This window comes from Canis aureus, chromosome 25 (genome assembly GCF_053574225.1).
Source record: "Canis aureus isolate CA01 chromosome 25, VMU_Caureus_v.1.0, whole genome shotgun sequence".
In the NCBI taxonomy this organism is placed as follows: domain Eukaryota; kingdom Metazoa; phylum Chordata; class Mammalia; order Carnivora; family Canidae; genus Canis; species Canis aureus.
In genome coordinates, this window is record NC_135635.1 from 10,598,946 (window position 1) to 10,615,490 (window position 16,545).

At 43.4% G+C, this 16,545-nt stretch overlaps 1 protein-coding gene across 4 annotated transcripts in view; it reads left to right on the forward strand.

Moving 5' to 3' along the window:
- The first annotated feature begins 686 nt into the window (after positions 1 to 686).
- ADAMTS20 (ADAM metallopeptidase with thrombospondin type 1 motif 20) overlaps positions 687 to 16,545 on the forward strand; it is a 163,041-nt gene continuing 147,182 nt past the window's right edge. For 3 of the 4 annotated variants that reach the window (XM_077870392.1, XM_077870394.1, XM_077870393.1), the window contains exons 1-3: positions 688 to 995; positions 1,394 to 1,755; positions 14,018 to 14,180. In XM_077870392.1, coding sequence (XP_077726518.1) covers positions 905 to 995; positions 1,394 to 1,755; positions 14,018 to 14,180 — 616 coding nt within the window. In that variant the 5' untranslated portion in view covers positions 688 to 904. Of the gene's footprint in view, positions 996 to 1,393; positions 1,756 to 14,017; positions 14,181 to 16,545 lie in introns of all 4 variants that reach the window. The other variant, XM_077870395.1, reaches the window with a different exon arrangement.

The following is a 16,545-nucleotide window of genomic DNA, read 5'->3' on the forward strand; positions in this document are numbered from 1 at the left end:
CCCACAAGTACAGAACTGTGGAGCCTGAGATCCTGCAGCCGGCAGATGAGCCCCGGAGACGCTGGCCGCCCGCAAGCTCGCGTTGCCCTCTGCACCTCGAGCGCTCTTGAGCTCCCGCGGCTCCGGGAACACAGAGGGGCCCTCGCCGCCGGGACCTGGCCACTGAGCTGCCCCGGGGCACCCCTCGGCCGCAGCACGTCGCGCTGCAGCTTGTCCCGCGGCGCAGAGAAGCCTCGGATCACCGCGACCCGTAAGGGGCACAGACCCTCCAGCGGACGCTTCGCAATACTTTGGGGCGTGGGGACCCGGCGCCTCCGCCGCCCTCCCCCGGCCCGGCCCCGACCCGCGGCGTGCGCGGCCCCGGGCGCTCCAGGTGCGGGGCTGCGCGCACCCGCTGCACGGACGGCGCTCGAGGGGCGGCGGGGGCGGGGCGGGGCGGGGCGGGGGTGGGGGCGGGCCCCGCGCGGGAGCACGAGCCCGGCCGCGCCCGCCGCTGATTGGCCGCGCGCGGCCCGGGAGGCGGGCTCTCCCGGCGCTCGCCCGGCCCGCGGGGGCTATATTGGCCCCGAGCCTGCCGGGGCGGCTCGCCTGCCCGCGTCGCTCGGGCCCCGGGAAGGCGTCCGAGGGCGGCGCGGGCGCGGGGCGCGGAGCGGGGCCGCCGACGCAGGGCCGGGGTCGGGGTCGGGGGGCTGCAGTGCGATGCGGCAGCGGCTCGGGGCGCGGAGGCTGGCGGCGTGGCTTCACGGGCCGGCCCGGGGCCGGGACTGCTGCTCCGGAGGCTGCTGAGGCGGCGCCGCGGGGTCGGCGTGCAGCGCGGCGGGCGGCCGCGGAGAGCTGCGGAGCGCGGGGAAGCCGGGCTGCGCGGCGGGCGGCTCGGGGTGGCCCCCCCGGCCCCGGCGCGACCATGCGGGTGGCCAAGTGGCTGACGGGGCTGCTCTATCAGCTCTCGCTCTTCATCGCCAGGTCTTGGGAAATTCACTTGCACCCCAGGCAAGGTGAGGTCGCCGCGGGGCGCCCCTGCTCCCCGGCCCTGCAGGGGGGCTCGCGGGGACCCCCGGATCTGCCGGCCCCGAGCACCCCGCGGGGGTGAGGCTGAGCGGGCTTCGAGGACTCGCTCGCGCAGGGGCCGCTTGGTGGGGGCGCGCGGGGGCGCAGAGGCGCGCGCTCCCTGCAGGGCTGGGGCCGCGAGTGTCAGGGGCCGCGCCCGCGGAGGTCGGGGCGGTCGGGGCGGCCGGGGGTGTGGGAAAGCGGAGCACGTGTGTGTGTGCGCGTGTGCGTGCGCGCGCGCTCGCCGGCTGGTGTGCCTTCGGCGTGACCCCGGGGGCGCCGGGACCCGGGGCGGTCGGCGGTGATGGGGGGGGGGGGCCTCAGTGCCTTACTTGTGCGCTTGCAGAAGCCCTGGTGAGGACGCTGGTCTCCTACGAAGTGGTGACCCCCGCGCGGGTCAACGAGTTTGGCGAGGTGTTCCCGCAGAGCCACCACTTCAGCCGGAGGAAGCGCAGCTCCGAGGCGCCGGGGCCGCCGCCGGCCAGGACGCACTACCGGATCAGCGCCTACGGGCAGCTCTTCCAGCTGAACCTGAGCGCGGACGCGGCCTTCCTGGCCGCCGGCTACACCGAGGTGCACCTGGGCGCCCCCGCGCGCGGGGCGGAGGGGCACGGCGGGGCGCCCCCGGACCTGCGCCACTGCTTCTACCGCGGCCAGGTCAACGCTCGCCGGGAGCACACGGCGGTCTTCAGCCTCTGCGGAGGCCTGGTGAGTGCCCTCGGGGCGCTTGGCGGGTCCCCTGGCATCCGGTTGGGGGCTGTGTTCGGGGAGCCGTCACCGTCACCGTTGGCCAACATTTTCCAGGTTGATGGCTGGGTGACCCCGGAGGTCAGAGGGGGTCATCAGAGGGGCCCAAGCCCAAGGCCGCTGTCTCTTGCAGGGGACAGGGTTTTGGAGGCTCCGTAGTCTACCTGCTGGCAAAACTGACCCCTTCCCCCCGTGTGCAAAGCCAGCGAGACTTCTGGAAGTGTCAGCTCTTGAGTGTGTGAGTCAGGGGGTGGTTCTTTGGGGCCTGTGCCGCACGTGGAAGATCTTTTCCAGCAGGAGGGCAAATGGACTTCGCTGACACACCAACTTTTTTGGAGCCCTTAGGGAGGCAGGGTCCCCTGAATTAGGTGGACTCCCCTGAATTAAATCTGCTCCTTGAGTTTAGGAGGAAACGAATATCCGTCAAATGCAAAGTCTCAAGAGAAGGTGGCTTTCTTGATAGCACGGGTCTAGCCATAGAGGCTGCACCTGCCCCTGCTCAAAATGTACTACGGTTTGACAGTATCTACAAAGACCTGGTACCAGCAAGTGAGAAGCGATCCTTAGAGTGACAGGAGTGAAAAATGGAAATTTTGGTGAAGGAAAACTCCAAAGAAAGGAAATGAAATAAAATAGTGGGTTCTTTGTGTTTTGTTCCCTTCGCTTGAAGGCAGAGGTTCTAATCTCCCCCTCCTCCCTTCCCTTTAGCCATGAACATCAGTCTGAGGAAACTTAGGACCTTTTCTCAACATACTTTTAATGTGTAAAATGTTAATTGGCTTCCTTTTAAGGGTTAACAGTAGTCAAAATGTTAGAAAGACTACAATTTACGGTTTCGTAATATACTTCATTAATGCACTAAGCGGTCTATTGGGGAGGGGTCTGTTTACCATGGCGGTGATCATGAGTATAAACCAGCGACACCAACTCTGATACAGAGGTATCTTTTTGATAACAAAGTCACAATGTCTGTGGTGTCACCTACAATCCTAATTAAAGGAAATGTTAAGTATCAGAAAAATAGGTCTAACACTTTTGCATTCAAGTTTATGAAACCCCAGGTTTTGATCTGTTAAAATAGATGCTTCATTAACTCCTGATGGAAGACCTGTTCAAGAGGAAACAACTAAGAATTTGGTTACTGGATTCTCGAATTCAAATGCAGTGCTTCCTCTTAGGTTAATTGATGTAAGCCGTCTTCCTGGGTTTGAGTGTTGGTCATCACTAAGTAAATTTGGAAGGTCTCCTTGCTCTCTTTCATGCTACTTTGAGCTGTATTTACGTAGAATGCCTCGAACAATTTCCTTCCTTTCTGCTGTGTTCAATGTAAGAAGCTTGCAACACCAGATTGGCAGAGGCACTAATATTTATACAGCCACCTATATATCAGAGGAAAGAAAAATATTATTTTCTAGAGCCTTTCAGAATGGCTAGCTCATCTGGAAAATTCTAGATTTACTACCACAATTTGTCATGGTTAATGTTTTCTTGATTTAGTGTTTCACAGCATGGAGAAGTATTCCAGATGGGAAGCATTGTTAAGAGTGAGGTTTCTGCTCATGTTGATTCATAATGCTGGTGTAGATCAAATTATTCAATATCCCCTTTTTGAAATCAAGAAACGGAAATGTTTTTAGGTCTTGACTGGAGTCTTCTCGCCTGTTACTGTGCCAATTTGGATATAGCTGTCTAAATTATACATTATTAGTCTGACTTATGTATGCGCCCTGCTTTTGAGAGATTTGTTGACCTTATCAGACTTAACATTTAAAAAACTTACTTTGTACCTAATGCGTTTTAATTTCTTTGTAAGGCTGCATTGAGGATACCCCAGTCATGGTAGAGCTAGATCCTGGTATTCGCTGTATTACTGGAAATATTCTAAGTGTCTTTAATGCTGTGATCATGACCAATTCGAAGTCTAAATTATTGGGATTAATGACCGTTCTTTGACTTTCCCACTTCTGCTCTTTTTACCAGAACCGGTATTAGTTATGTATTTTTGGCTGTGTATCTTCTTTGTACCCTGACTCAGTCATTAACTTCTTTGACAACAGTGGTGTCGTCAAATAGCTGAACTTCTGGTAGATTCTACGGTGCATTTGTCATTATATGCAATTCTCCTTACTCTCAGATTAGTCTTTAGATTTGGATAAAATTGTTGTACCCACAACCTGGACCAGCTGGATTGTTTGCAGATCAACCTCGCTACAATGCCTATGAAGTTACTAATGCTAATCTTCTGGCCCTGCTCCTTCTTGCTCCCGGACTGGTGTTTGACTTTGTGTATGTGACTCTGATCTAGCTTTGACCTCTGTCAGTCCGTTAAACACTAACATTGAAGTTTACTGAAGGATTGTTAGAGCCAGACTTAAAATTTAGAGGGGTTCTTTTTTTCTAGTTTCTTTATTTTTTTGCTTTACGTTTGCATTTAATTATATTTATTTTTTATTTTTTATTTTTTTATTTTATTTTATTTTTTTATTTATGATAGTCACAGAGAGAGAGAGAGGCAGAGACACAGGCAGAGGGAGAAGCAGGCTCCATGCACCGGGAGCCCGATGTGGAATTCGATCCTGGGTCTCCAGGATCGCGCCCTGGGCCAAAGGCAGGCGCCAAACCGCTGCGCCACCCAGGGATCCCTGCATTTAATTATAAATGGATGTGTGTTCCTGAGTATATTGAATTGAATGTGATTTGTTTTTTCTCTATTAATGTGTATTGTCCCCTATGTTGCTAGATTCAAGCATACATTGACGACTGATGAAAATTGACCCCATACGAGGCCATACTGTTTGTCCTAAAGTCGTTGTTGGGGAGGAAGGAGGAGAGATGATCCCCCAGTTCCAATAGTCTCTGGTGTCTTTTGTACCTTTAGTTGCTGGGCATCTTGGCATCTTGCACCAGCAGCTCAAATCTAGGCCTGAGAACTTGTGGCCTCCTTTGGCCAGTTGAGGCTCCTGGACGTCCCTCCTGGATGTCACTGGTGCTGCCTGTCCCTACAAGGTCTGACTGCCACACTTACCTAATCTGTCTGGCTGCTGCATTGTGCAGCCCTTCTCAATCACTGCTTCCGCTGCTGTACCTTCACCATGTAATGTGGCTTAGTGTTGCTGTTGGTAGCCTTGTAGAGCCCTCTAAGGGTCTGAAATACTCTGTGGCATTTGAAAGTCAAGGGGGACTTAGTTCTTCCCTTTACCAAATTCTGCTACACTTCCCATTTAGTGGGGGCATGGGGGGGGGGGGATCTCTTTCAGAGATCCTTTCCCTGAATCCTACTCAGCATGCTGAACCACTTGGCAATTCCCTTAAACTAATATGTCTTCTCTCTCTAGGATCTTAATCCTTGGTGGAGAAGTTGCCATGTGTACATCTTGTCATCTCGTCTCCTGTCATCCTTTCTTCCTGGAATCCAACGAAGTTACCCCTTCACATCTCGTTTACTTGACCAGTTCCCCTTCCATCTTCCCACCTTTCTCTGGTGGCTACTGAGAACTCTCTATTCTAGAGGAAGGGAATGAAAGCCAAAAAGTCTTAAATATTTCTGTGCAACCATTAAAAAAAATACTCCAACATGAATTAAGTAGCGTGCTAGTGTGGCATTAACTTTAAACATGTGAATTTATATGGTCCACTTTTTTCCATTTTTGGAGTCTCCGTATTTACATATTTCACTAAATCACTGAACTGTGACTAGTACTAGCATTTTGGGCCCAAGAACCAGAAGGGGCTAAGGATCTGCCAGCAGTCTTATTTCATGTGTGTATAACTTTTGCTTTTCTGTTTAATTTCTCATAAGTATAACATAATTCAAACATGTCTAAACAGATTTATTCATTTCTAAAATCTATGGTAGATATGAAAATCGAGTCCTAAAGCTACCTGTAAGTCCTAATGGCTAGTCAAACTTTTTTAGTCCATTGATAAACTGTCACAGAATGCATAGTTATCAGGCCTTAATACCCCTCTATTCCACTTTAAGCTTCGTTTTCATGGTCCCATTCTCTATCTTCTCATAATGTTAGCGCTGTTGCCAAAGTAGTAGAGGTCAGTATTTTAATGAGCTGAATTTTGGGTGTAGACTTGTCAGGATGGCATGTATAAATTATACAGAGGCTTCTTGCAGCAACCTCTGTCTCTACTAGCCCTCTTCTCATATTACCCAGTGGGTTCCCTTCTTCCAAAGGCCCTCAGGGACTAACCCGACTGCCTAGACTGTTAACTTCACTGTTTCTTGGTGGGATTTGAAGCAGTGCAGTCTCTTTGGTTGAAAGAAACCGTTTCCAGATGTCATAAAACCAGACATTGCATCTGGCTTATACAGTGTTCTCCTGCAGTAACTTGCAGTGGCGCTGTGTACTTTTTTGAAGTTTCTCATAACCATTCTGCAGCATGTCAGGCACTAATGCTCTGATTATTGAGTTGCTTTAGTGACTTCTTGTTCACTTTCCATACGGTTATTTCTTATCTGTCTTTTTACTGTTTTTTGTCTATTCAAGGAAAGTTTTCTAAACTTCCTATTTGTCCATGACTAACATAGCCTCACATCATGACATATGCCATTCTGCATTCATATATATATATATTTTTTTTTTGGTGGAAAAAATTCGTAAGGACCTCTTGGTTATTCACATACTCTATTAAGTACTCCAATACCACGGAGAATTTCTTATGCCACTTAACATTCTAATATTAGTTTAGATTCTTCAAGAAGATGACAAGGTGGGACTGTGTATGCAAGCATTTTTTTTTTTTTTAGGGGGAAGTGCCTGTGTCAGAAAATAGAGTGGTGAAATTTGAAACAGGGAAGATGGGACTGTTGGGTAGAGGAATCCAAGGCTGCTGGGAGTCGAAGCAAGGTTCAGTAAAGCCTTCCCCAAGCCAGATTGGGCTGGGAGAAGAGTCTCCTGCCTGAGGATGAGTGTACCCTTTGTATTGTCACACTCCATTACTAAATGGGAGTAGCATTTGAGAGAGATGGCTGGTCTGCAAACAATGATGGATTTCAAACCCCAGTAGCTGGGGCCTTTGGCCAATTATGCTCAGCATTCTCAGGGCCACCATATACAGACCCCAGGCACACAAACACTGGAAGTCTGTTTTAGGCTCTTGAGAGGACTGGAGAGTGTTGTGTGAACTTGGAGGAAGGAGTAAGAGCATTGAGACCTGTAGTGGAAATAAGACCCTCAACTACACTTTGCAGGATGACTCCATGTGGATATGGAATGTCAAGCTCATGGCCTTGTGCAGCTGGAAAAGGGAGTGGGTGGAGAGGGGGGAAGGCCTGGACTCACTGCGAGAGAGTGAGGCTTGAGCTGGGATGGTGGGTTGGTTTGATGTGTTAGGAGGGGCCTCCCCTCATGTGGTTTTGTGCAGGGTCTAGGGGAGGCAGCAAGTCATTGAAAGGACCACTCTTAGTCTACCATGGAGCAGGAAAAAGAGCCCCTTGAAGTAAAGCGATTGTGGCAGTGAAGGGAAGAGTGGGTGCCTATGGAAGGTGTGGTACTGTAGACTAGTGGTTCTCAACTGGGGGCACTTTGTCCCTTGGGATTCTCGATGATGTTTGGAAACCATTTTACCGGTTACAATTGGGGTGGCAGGGGCCATAAAGCGGATGCTCTTAGCATCTAGTGGCTAGAAGACAAGGATGTTGCTAAACTTCCCCCAACGCACAGAACAGCCTCTTCTACAAGTAACTATCAAAATGTCAGTGCTGAAGTTGAACAGCCTTGTAGGAAACAGACTAGAATTTTGGACCCTAAAAGGAGATCAAAATAATCTTGACTTACTTAAATGACTGCATGATCCTGTGACCATTAACCAAGAAAGATATTGACAAACAGGTGGCAAGGAAGAGAATTCTAGAAACACGTGTTTGGTTCCAGAATAGGTTTATATATTATTTATAATACTTTAAATTTCTATTTACTTTGTCTAGAAAGTCCTTTCTCCTAAACTCTTCATCCTTCAGATCAATTTTAAACCTTTCCTTATCCCTGATTTTCTCTAGACAGAGCGGACAGGCCTGCCTTTGTTCCACTACTGGGTGACTCTTTATACACCATTTATTGAATTGTGGTTGTTCACACTTCTATCTTATTTATAGGTTTTAAGTGCGGGGATGATTGTGACAACCGATACAGAACGTGGAAATGCTCAATACATAGGTGGATGAATGAGCTAAAGCCACTTTTAATGTGCTAAGTAATTAGGCTAGTTCTTTGTATCACTCTTGCAATGCAGGAAAATTAGTGATTTTAGTTGAGGTACTTGGACATCAAACTGTGCATAGGTTAAATCTGAGATCTCTAAGTAGTACCATTCATATGGGGTTATGTTGTACCTTGTTACCTGAGGCTTTGTTTTGCTCATACTTCCTGTTTCTATGAAATATACTTAAGCTGTTTAATTCATATTAATATTTGGGGGTAGAAAGATTTTTTTCAACAAATACTTAGAAGTCATTTGTTGTGTACTAGTCACTGTTATATACTAGTGGTACAGTATGTCATTACAGGAATATTCAAATGTTCATGAGCTACATGAATGCCTTATTACCATAGTAATGGCATGAAGGCATACTGGCTCTTGATTATCTTAGTCTAAAAGTGACACACTACTTCTGTTTGCATTCTGCTGATGCCTGGCTCTACTGAGCTGCAAAGGGCTGAAAAGTGAGGGGCAAGTAATAGGACCAGGAAGAAGAGAGAATAGATACTGATGCTCACCACCAGTCTTTAGTATAGGCTCTTCTTCCATTCACCAAGTGTCCCTTTGTTCTTCCTTCCTACATGTCATTGTCATCTTGTCTACAAGGAGACAACTTCAGAGGGACACTGTCTTCTATTCCCAACCCTATATACAGCATGACTACAACCCTAACCTTAAACTTCCTATAGAAAGAGGTACCCGTTAGTAACTGATTTATAGCAATGTTGGACTTCTACAGAGGGGCTGTGGAGAGTTTGCCTACTCCTTTGGTAAGAGAGTTCCTTGATTACCTTCCTTGATTCTTCTTTCTGGGAAGTCCAGTTACCAAGGTCCCTGGTTCTGCTTTCTGGGAGGGTCTTGCCTGTCGTCTTCCATGGCCATATCTAAGCTGCTAGGAGGATGCTGTCAGGTGGTGGGGGTGGGGACACTTTTCAGGAATGCTGAAGTAATTAAGGGTCTATGGATTATGTTACAACTAAAGCAGTCCAGGCTTTTTTAGTCTAGGCCCATGGTTCTTTGACAACTTAAATACCTCAAAAACTTAGTTGACTTCTGATGGCAGATTGAGTTTTGGTAATTGCTTCGAGTTTTCTGTGATAGTTGCCACAGTCTAAAAGGCATTGATGTTCAATCTGAATGCTAAGGAGATCTCCTAAGGAAAAGCAAAATACTGGATTCTCACCTCACTGATGAGCTCAATAGAAGTCCAGCTGTGCTAAAGTAGAAGAAAACTACAATATGTCGTAAACTTCAGGGAAAAATAGAATGGGAGACCTGAAAATGAAAACTATTTCTCTAAATAATTGAAGAGTACATATGTTAATTGTAAATCATAAAATATGTTAATTGTAAATCATAAAAACTAGGAAAAAACTATTAATATGACCAATGGTCTGGCAGGTGTATGGCATGTGTCCTTCTAGATGTTACATATATATATATATTTTTTAAGATTTTAAGATTTTATTTATTTATTCATGAGAGAGAGAGAGAGAGGCAGAGGGAGAAGCAGGCTCCATTCAGGGAGCCTGACAGGGGACTCGATCCCGGGTCTCCAGGATCAGGCCCTGGGCTGAAGGCTGCGTTAAACTGCTGAGCCACCCGGGCTGCCCGATTACATATTTTCAAGCAACCTTGGCTTACAACATTTCAACAATAGATCATGAAGATCTTTCCGTTACACATCTCCAAGCAGTTCTGAATAACTTACAAATTCTTAATTGTTATGACTTTAGTTTTTAGGTCTCCAGATATTTCAGGAAGTTGGGAGACTCCTGAGAACCACTCCCTAGTCCCCCTTGACCGTTCTGCTTTTAGTGCATTCCCATAACTTCAAAAACACCTCTGTGCCTAGAAGAAAGAGGAATACTGCGGAATTTATTCCTTGTTATTAATGTTGCTGGGATACTACTTGGATCAGACTCATTTGGTTATCTAAGGCTTAGGTGGATGAGTCCAGAGTCCTTTTCTTGATCCTTATGAGCAAGGATTGGTGAGAGTGGTCTCTTTTCGGGGGAAGTATAGGCAATACACTTCCTCTCTATAGCTTCCTCTCACTTTTATACTGGAGATCTGGAGTTGTCCATGGAATGGGGAATAAAGAATGTTGTTAGAGGAAAGAAAGACCCTTCTTGAAAACCTTAGAATTTTCTACTTTAGGTGCCTGGAGACAACTGATTTTCTTCATATTGCTGATTCATTCAGTGCATGCTTATGTATAATACTCTATTTCTTAGGCTTGGTCAGTGGTGTTATGAACTGTTGGGGAGAAAAAAAACCTTCTGCGCCTAATGGAGGATCCAAAAGTAACAACGAATCTGAGTTCATCTTCATGATCTTTCATTACATAAGGATTACACTCTGTCCAGAGGAAAAAGGGTGGCTGTAACATCTGTGTTTTTAGTGGAGAATTTTTCATCCCATTTCAAAATCATTGACATTTTAACATATTGCCTTTCTCAAGAAAGTAGATAGTTTTAGTTCTACTCTCCAAGTCGTGGAATTGAGGATCAGATATGAAGTGACTTGCCCAAGTTTCTGTAAGTATAAACACAGAACTCCTATTCAGGCTCTTATTGTAAATAGCATTAAACTGATTCTCATTATGACTTATGAATAACTACCACCACAAAGACCGAAATATATAATTACTTGTGATCCACCCCTGGAATTAAAATCCAATTTTATTAATCGTTGAGAGTAATTTGTTGCTAAAATTCAGTAGAGCCTCTAATTGACTTACTCAATTGGATCTTATTTTGAATGTTCTGTAGTTGCCAATACTAATGTGATAACTGTAAACGATTTGGGAAAAGCGTCCAAATGGTTTATATATTCTACTTGTTTTTACTCTTTAATGAAATCTGAGTACATTATTGGTTGTGGCTACAGTACATGTGTTTGCCATGTATTTGGAAAAAAGTATGTATAAATGCCACAATATGAAGTAACATTTTGGAAAAACAATTACATATTATAAAAAATACTTTAAACATAAAAATTTTGACCTATGAGACTAAATTGGAACCAGTTGTATGTATAATCACTTACTGCCTTTCAGTACAGCTTGGCAAATAGAAGATCATTGCTCCAATAAGTGGGAAACCCTTTCCCAAGTGAAAACTAGTTTTGTTGCTTTTAATAGTGTTCCACAGAAAGTGTTTGGAATTTGATTGGCATTTCTCATGAATCAAATTGCAGTGGCCCTCTGCAGATAGGCAGGTTGCTAAAAATATGGCATGATCTAAATATAATTCTATGAACCACCTGTTTTAAGTCCTTCAATATCTTACCAGGTTTCTTTCCAAGTTAAAAAACACACACAGACACACAAACTACATACACAAAACCACCACCACCAACAAAAAAACCCCATTCTTAAGAGATTTTAGGCAAAGCTCTAATACTTTTATTTGAACAGAAAGTCCTCTGCAGTGGGGTGGATTATAGAAAAAAAAATGATGGAAGTAATCTATTTATGAGTTCTTCATTGATAAATACAAAAGAGTCACTTTGAGGACAAATTATTCTTCAAGTATTCTAAAACATAAAGTCCTTGTTGAAGAAAAGCCTTTGAGTTCTAAAGGCCATATTGTCAGCAGGCTACAGTGTTCTAGCACAACTTAAAAGGAGGTTCTTATGGACTCTGGATAGAGCTATTCTCACTTCTCATGTGGGAATTCAGGTTTGACTCCTGTGCAGTCTGACTGGAACATTATGATAGAAATACCTTATTGTCGGATTTTGATCCAGAAAGGATAAAAACTTCCAAGGTAGATCTTCAGTATAGCTTGGGAGAAGTAGTTTTGTATTTAAAGTAGTTTTGTGGATGCATGCATTGAGATATGTAATAAGCCACCTCATAATCTATTTGTATCTTTTACCAAGATACTATCACACTTGCCTTCTTTAGCATGCCTTTTTAAAAAGGCAGAAAGCAATTTTTCTATGGGTTCATTTACTCAGGTGTCAAAATTAGTCTGTTACTTATAAGCATAACTGAAATTATATTTTCAGGGAAGCCATAGAGAGCTGGAATTTTCTTATATATTGAAAATAAGTGATTTGTAGTTGGAAAACGGGCACTGGTAGTATTAGAGATGCTAGAGCATAGGCCACTAGAAGAGTAAGGAGAAAAAAGAGTATCCAAGAAATAATCCGAGGTCTTTCTGTAACACTACACGAAATGTTTATTCTTTGTAACCACAGGATATTCCACTGTATGGCTGTACCAGTTTATGTAAATAGAGGTGGTCAGTGGTCTTTGAATTGGATCTGTATGGGGTCTGTTTGGAGTTTCAACATTTCTGGAGTCCTTTTGGTAAATCCTATTTCATCAGAAAAGTATCTCTCTATCATATATTCTCCCTTGCGGTCTCTATTTAAATTTTTTTTTTTTTTTTTTTTTTTTTTTTTTTTTTTTTTGCTTTCCTCAGGCATTCGCATCTTGTAGTCTTTCTCTTCCAACTCATCCCATTGCTGTCACTATAAATCAGGTTCTGTTACCTCTCTTTAGGGATTTATAGCCTTTATCTTAGAACTGCTAATGTGTGTGTGTGTGTGTGGTTTTTTTTTTTTTTTTTGCCACCATCTCTAGCACACAAAAGTGCTAAATTAAACTTCATCCCTATAGTCTTCTTAAAAATAGTTGACTTTTAGTCTTTTTCATTAATTTAATGTTACTCATACACCGATGTCTGGTATGTGGCAGGCATGAGAGGCATGCAGAGAAGAGTATAGGCAAAAGTTCTACTGCTATGGAGCTTATATTGTAGTGGGCCTCAAACAAAATGAGGTAGTGATAAGGGAAGAAAACTGAAACTGGATAAAAGGAGTGGATCTAGGAGGTGGGGTGACATTTCTTAGAGGGTGTTAAGTGTCAAGCAGAAACCTGAAACAAGTGCTAGAGGAGCTAGCTGGGAGAAGCGTTTGAAGCAGAAGTTTTAGCAAAGGTCCTGAGGTAGACATTTCCTTGTCATATTTGAGGAATAGCAGAGGTGCCAGGAGTAGAGCTGTAGAATGAGCCAAGGTGGAAGTGGGAGAAATCACAATTGGTCGTGTGCCTGGAGGGACAGTGGGGGAAAGGGTGGGGACATCAGGACATTGTAGACTATTGTAAGGAGTTTGGATCTTACTGAATGACTTGGTCATGTTTGTTTTTTGAGTGACATGATCTAGACTTGAGGAATTACTGTGAGTATTCCATAGAGACTGGAGGGCAGTTGGTTTACAGAGCAAACCACGCGTGAGGTTAGATCATGGATTCGGTAGTAAAATTTGGCAGAAGTGGTTGGATTTCAGTTATGCTTTGAAGGTTGAGCCATCAGGATTTGCAATGAATTGAATGTGGGATGTTTGTGTGGACACAAGAGCCCATCCTTGATTTCTCTAAAAACTTTTGGCCTGAATTATTGGAATGATACTGTTACCATTTACTGACATAGGGACCATTGAAGAAAGGGCAGGTTTGGACTGCAAATCAAGTTTGGCTTTGGACAGGTTCAAGTTGAAAATGCTACTAGTAATGTAAGTGGAGATGTTGAAAGGCAAGTTAGTGGATTCTGGAATTTAGAAGGTAGACCTTCGTGAAAACTCTTCAGTGGCTCTGCATTGCTTACAAATTCTAAATTGCTAGCATCACCTTTTAAGATCTCTAATCTGACCCCAGACAACCTTAAGTCTGGTCTCTCACTGCCTGCTATAGACCAAGCCCAACAGGCTTTCTTATTACTAGAATGTGCTAGATTTTTTTTTTTTTCCATTTTGATTCATCACCTATACCACTGTTTACACCTGGGATGCCAGTCATCTCAACTCTGCCTATGAGAACGCTATCCAGTCTTCATGACTCAATATATGAGAATGAAGGGAACCATGGAAAGAAAATGTTCTAGTCAGTGGATGACATTTAGTGAACAGAATTCTGGATGTCCTGCTTTCTGGTGCTCCCTTTCACCTGCGGCACTGCATGCTTTCCCTTAGTGACCAAGTTAATTCTTTTCTTTATTTTCAGATGGGAACATTTAAAGCACATGATGGTGAATATTTCTTAGAACCTATAATGAAGGCAGATGGCAGCGAGCATGAAGATGATCATAACAAACCACATCTTATATACAGACAGGAAATAAAGAGCAACTATTTTCTGCAATCTCACAAGCCTTGTGAAGTTTCAGGTAAATTGTGAAGTAAAACTCTTTTGGTACAATTATACTACTTAAATATCTTTATCGGTTAGAATTGGCATATTTTCCTTGAATATTGAAATATATTTTAAACAAATTTTCTTGGCCCATAAGGACCCATTAGAATTTAGTGTCTGTAGGCAATTTTGTAAACTTAAGATCCAAAGAAGCATTCAGTTTGAGATCTGGAACAAATAATCATAAACTTTATGCTGCAGTCAGTCACACTAGTGTGCTTTTCCTTAAGAGTTTTAGTTAATTGAATAAGCTAAGGAACAATAACTCGTTGCTCAATCTTGTACCCTTTCAACTTTATATGTAAAGGAAACACTCATAGTTTTCTCACTCTTGCTCAACATTGCTTTTGAGGTTTATATTGGTGTGTGCAGAAGTTCATTCTTCATTGCTATGCAATATTGAGTATATTACAGTCCATTTGTTCATTTTCCTATTGATAAACTTTTGGGCTGGGCTATGTGCATTTTGTCATTCTTATAAATGGTGCTGCTGTGAATTTTCTTGTTTCCATCTGCCGTGTTGAGATTCTCCTGAGTATACACAAAAATTGTAGAGAATTCATATTGTTTGTAAAATGATTTTCATGAGTTTATACTTCCACCAGGATGACGTAGATGTTTGATTTTCCTACAAAATTCAGGCTGAAGATTTATAATGGATTAGAAGGTAGGAATCCTAGGTATCTATAAAGTATAAATCTGATGCTAGTAAAATATTTGTGCATTAAAGTCCTAGTAAGAGTTGTGTCCATGTGTGTACATGAATCTTCATATCCTTGTCATTCTCTGAAGAATGGAGAAAGGCACCTGCAGTTATCATCAAAGTACAAAATCTAGACAAAAGAGTGGGATTAGAAAGGATTTATTTGAGATTGTAGGTGTCCATAAACTATAGTTCCAAACACTGCAATGCCATCTGTTTTGGGATATAATGATATGTAGGCCTTTGAAGGTTTTCTCTGGGAATGCACTTCTTAACCTTTGCTATTATAAGAGTGCCATTTTGGAGTGGTTCTCACTGTGTCTAAGGCCGTGTTTTAAATCTATTGACATAATAGATGCCTTTCTTATGCTTTTAATATGAGCATAAGGGTTTCATTTTTATGGCTTCAAAGAAAACACAAATGGGTACAGCTTCACAATAGAATTCTACAGAAGGCAGCTTATGCTTGTTCTGATCTACCATTCAGGAGCAGCTTGTTTAATGAATTGTTTAGCTTCTTAAGAAGAAAACCACCAAGTAGACACTCTGAATGCATAAATGTTTCACATAATGATATGCAGGGTTTTGCATTCACACTCAGTGTTCATTATCAGAAAGAGAATGGTACAAGAAAAGCCAGAGGCTTTTGTTTAAAAAAATTTTTATACTAAAGATTTATTATAAAAAAAACCCACAAAAATAGAAAAAGCTGTGGTATTTTGTTTTCTAATCACAATATACTTTTCCACAACATTTAATTACTAAAACATGGAAGGCAATATCCATTCTTAAAGTACCTCCGTTTTTAAGTACAGTTAACATACATAGTTTTAATCACAAAGCAATCAATTAATGGCCTAAATAATTAGCTGCTAATCATCATTTTGTTAGTAAAAATGGAGAGTTGGGAATGTAATTACTAAAATGTTATCAAAGGCTTTTTCTTCCTCAATTCACACATTATTCAGAAATACTTGGAGGATCTTATATTCTGTAGGTGAGCATTCATGAGAACCTCTTCAAATAGGTTGGCTTAAAGATATTTAGCATATGAACCAAAAACGTTAAGTGGAAAACTCATTTTTTCACACCTCTGTTCATGGTCTTAATTCATTGTGACTCAAAAATATTGCAATTCATAGCAGTTTCAGCCTTGATGAATTAGGTTGTTTTCAACATCAGAGTTCACCATGTATCTTAAGGCCATTCAAATTATATTTGGTAGCCAAACCTACCTGTTGTGGATACCAGGCTCCCAGGTAGGCATCAGATGGAGGTAAAATTGAGTAGAAATAACAAAACACAGAAAAACCCTCAAAATGAGCAAATGTTTCCCCTTAGCCCCCCACAACACTACCACCATCTACCCTAACAAAACTAAAACCTCAGAATGGGGAAGCTCTGAAAAGGTTGACAGGAATGAAAAATCTTCTGGATCTTAAGTGAGGTTCCATTGCTTATCATCCAAGGCAGAGCAGAACTGATATGTTTCTCAGATTTGGCAAGCCCTGCTCCCTTTCTTCCGCTGCTACTCTGTCCCTCTTCTCTCCGTGTTATGGGGTTAGGAGCTTAAAACATTTGTTCTATTAAACAGAACTTGATGTGAGTGAAAATTAAATGTCTTTCAGTAGATTTT